We start from the raw sequence: 3,341 nt of genomic DNA on the forward strand, positions 1-3,341 counted from the left end.
ACAACCAGGCACCACTATATATCAAAGACCTAGTTCCTTATATACCAAGCAGAGTACTTCGTTCGCAGACTGCAGGCTTACTTGTGGTTCCTAGAGTCTCAAAGAGCCGAGCAGGAGGCAGAGCCTTTGGTTATCAGGCCCCTCTCTTATGGAATAAGCTCCCAGTTAGTGTTAGGGAAGCAGACACCCTCCCCACCTTTAAGACTAGGCTGAAGACGCAGCCTAGTACAAAAATCCATTTTAGGTTTAATAGGTCAGGTTTACCTTCATGACAACTGTGGGGGGAGTGAATTTTTTTTCTACAGTAGGAACACTAGAAAGTAGAAACAACAAGCTGCATTTACATGGTTTTATTTTGTTTTAGTACAACAGTTGGAGCCGAGCAGCCGCCACAGTGTATTGCTCATCAGCACCGCAGGCGCCGCCCGCCTGCCGCACATGTTCCAGGTGACCTCCAGTTTCATCGTCTGGCAGCTTAAATTCAAAGATAAACAAGTCGTGTGCTTCGAAGATGACCTCCAGATTTACAAAAGAGCCGAAGGAGCAGCGCGAGCTGCAGGGGAGCGCGCCGCCGCCCAACATTGTGCTACTTTTTAATATACAGCAAGTGACTCAGGGAGCGAACGCACCATGGAACGAGTGGCGATAGAAACATGCTTCCAAAACAGGTTAGAACACACAGCTAATTGGCAAAGAGCTGCACTGACAAGCTACACATCAGGTGGTTACAATGAGGGGGGGTGATCCACAAGTCGAACACGTCGAGCAGGAGGCTGGAAAATTACCGGAACTTCTTTCAAAAAGTGGAAGTGAGAACAAAAATACTGGCCGAACAAAAAATCAACCGATCTTTGGATACGTAAAAAACCCTGTACACTCCCCGCCGGTCGGCGGCCTCAGTCCTCCGAGCCGCCTTCTTCCGACGGGTCTTTGGTCTCCTTGTTCTTCCGGACCTCCTCCAACTTCTTGTCCTGAGAAACGGAGGAGACCAGTTAACCTGGGAGGGTACAGGCGTGAAGCGCCGCTGGAGGACTACACCCACCTTCTCCTTAAACTTCTCATTCATGGCCGCCATGATGGCTGTGCGGTTCTCCTTGTTGGCCTCCATCTTTTGGTTGAGCTTCTCCTCGGCCATCTTGCTGAAGTTGTTGTTCTCCTCCATCGCCTTCTGGAGCACCTCCTTCTCGTGCTCGCGCTTCTCGGCCAAGTGCTTCAGAACCTCGGCTTCGTGATTCTGAAAGACGGAGAGTCGGTTTCAGGTTTACTGCCTGCAGGACCCCCCGCGAGGCCCCCCAGAGCCCCGCGAGGCCCCCGTCCTGCAAGTTAATGGACATCTAAAACCTGCAGGACGGTGGCTCCGAAGGACAAGATTAAAAAACATGAATTGATACCTTGCGTCTCTCCTCTGCGGCGTCCAACTTTCTCTGAATCTCTTCCAGGGACACATCCTTCTTTTTAGGAGGAGACAAAGGAAACTCGCCCTTTGCATCCGGAGCAGGAGCCCCCAGGATGACCTCGAAGGCCTGGCCAGAGGCCCGCTTGTCCAGCTCCTTGACCTGGATATCTGAGCAGGAAAGTGGAAAAATATCATCAAGGTTTAAGAATAAAACTTCAAAACTTTCAGCCACTAATTTAGATTATTGGAGATTCACCCTCAGAGGCTGCCATCTGGAACGTGTGCTGCAGGTCCGGTTACCTGCAAGAGGAGAAAGAAAAGGTCACATTCATGGAAATGATTCCAGGTCGGAGGTAGGGACGGGTCCGGGGGGGGACGCGGCGGTGGGGGACGGTGAGGTGGGGACGGTTCTGATGCCTTTGGTCATGAACAACCTCCGAGGCGCCATCTGCTGGCAGCGTGCAGCGCTGCAGGCAACCACCGCCCATCTGTCCACAAACAAAAAGACAAAAAGCAGCCAGCAGAGTCCTGATCCCCGTGGCGGCCATCAGACCGATCACTGCCAGGACAGAGACGTCTCATCTGAAACAAAAGGCTGAAGATGATGATGATGATGAGTGTCTGGCAGGTTATAACGTTCACATCTCCAGTCATATCAGCGAGCAATGAGCACGGCGGAGAGAGGCTGACCAGGGAGCACCTGTTCCCTGTGTTTGGACTGGGGGTGTCGGGGTGGGGGGGGTACAGATGGGGAACAAAAGCCCGGCCAGTCTGAAAGACCAGACTTAAAACATCACATCCAGTTTCAGGCTGGGGGGACAAAGACGCCCTCCTGGTCTCCATCTGGTTGGTCCTGCCTCCATGCAAACATCCCGATGAACACCCCCCCCCCCCCCCCCCCCCCACCCCCCCCACACACCATAAGCAGCTCATCTGGCCGCTTCGAGTCTGGCTCCCCCCTCCACCGTGCCTCCTCCACCCTCCAGCAGCAAACAAAGGAGCTTTCAGGGCGCAGCTGCAGACAAAGACTCGGAGCATCCAGCGGCTCCCTCCCTGGAGCTGGAACCCCGGTAACCCCCCCCTCCCCCTCCCCTCCACCCCGCGGAAGGCTGCCGCCACTCGGTGCCAGCTCTGCCTGGAAACACCCGCCACCCAGGCCCGGTTTCATCCCGCTTCAGCCGCGGAGACAAACACCGTCACCTCCAACCAAACACACCCAAAGCCTGCCGGTCACAGCGCATGCGCCATGCAACACCTTCTATCTCCTCCATCAGCCAGAAACGGCGCGTGCGGAGCTGCACCTGCAGGAACACCCACCTTCTCCGAGCTGCGATGCGGAGCTCCTCTCGCACGGATTCACCACGAGCTCTCCGCGCCCGCGCTGCAAGCGCGCGCATAAAAGGGCAGCCGCCGCCGCCGTCACGCCCCTCTCCGCCAATCACAGGCCGGCTTCTACTCACGCTGGGAATTGTAGTCTTTTTGTCTGTTAGCTTAAACAATCAGCACAGTTAGCTTAGAAATGACGACTTGTTGTTTCATTCGAGGATATGAAGCAAAAATGTTTAAAACACAAAAAACATTTAAACTTTATGTCCTCAAAATAGTATTTTAGTTTAAAAAGAAATGCAGTACACAAGGATTGTCGGCCAATATTACCTTGTTATATTTAGCTGTGTAGTTACTTTACAAGGTATTGATATAATTTAATCAGATAAATTGTCATTTAACTGACAGAATCATATGATGCTTAATCATTTAATTGAGTTTGATCTTCACTGTCAGTAAACTGCAGCTTATTCATGAATCTATTAAAAAATAGTCTTGTTACTTGTGAATATTTTATTAGTGTTATATTACTCAAATTGTCTTTTATTGTGCATCTGTAACATATGGAGATATAACATATGGGCCTTTTTCCTTATAACTATTTTTTAATGGTACTTTT

The 3,341-nt window shown here is 51.4% G+C and overlaps 1 protein-coding gene across 2 annotated transcripts; it reads right to left on the bottom strand.

Annotated features, from left to right (window-relative positions):
• Positions 1-391: 391 nt before the first annotated feature.
• Positions 392-2,759, bottom strand: LOC306769842 (stathmin-like). 2 transcript variants are annotated; one of them, XM_079258578.1, is made up of 5 exons: positions 2,714-2,759; positions 1,653-1,696; positions 1,392-1,564; positions 1,043-1,234; positions 392-965 (listed from the first exon to the last, which is right to left on the bottom strand). In XM_079258578.1, exons 2-5 carry the CDS (start codon positions 1,666-1,668, stop codon positions 897-899), a joined length of 450 nt encoding a protein of 149 aa, XP_079114704.1. In that variant the 5' UTR covers positions 1,669-1,696; positions 2,714-2,759; the 3' UTR covers positions 392-896. The 2 variants fall into 2 exon arrangements, with proteins under 2 accessions (XP_079114704.1, XP_079114703.1); XM_079258577.1 differs by having other exon boundaries at positions 392-971.
• Between the last annotated feature and the right edge of the window lie 582 nt (positions 2,760-3,341).

The sequence above is a fragment of the Telmatherina bonti genome, assembly GCF_933228915.1.
Source record: "Telmatherina bonti genome assembly, chromosome: 19".
In the NCBI taxonomy this organism is placed as follows: Eukaryota; Metazoa; Chordata; class Actinopteri; order Atheriniformes; family Telmatherinidae; genus Telmatherina; species Telmatherina bonti.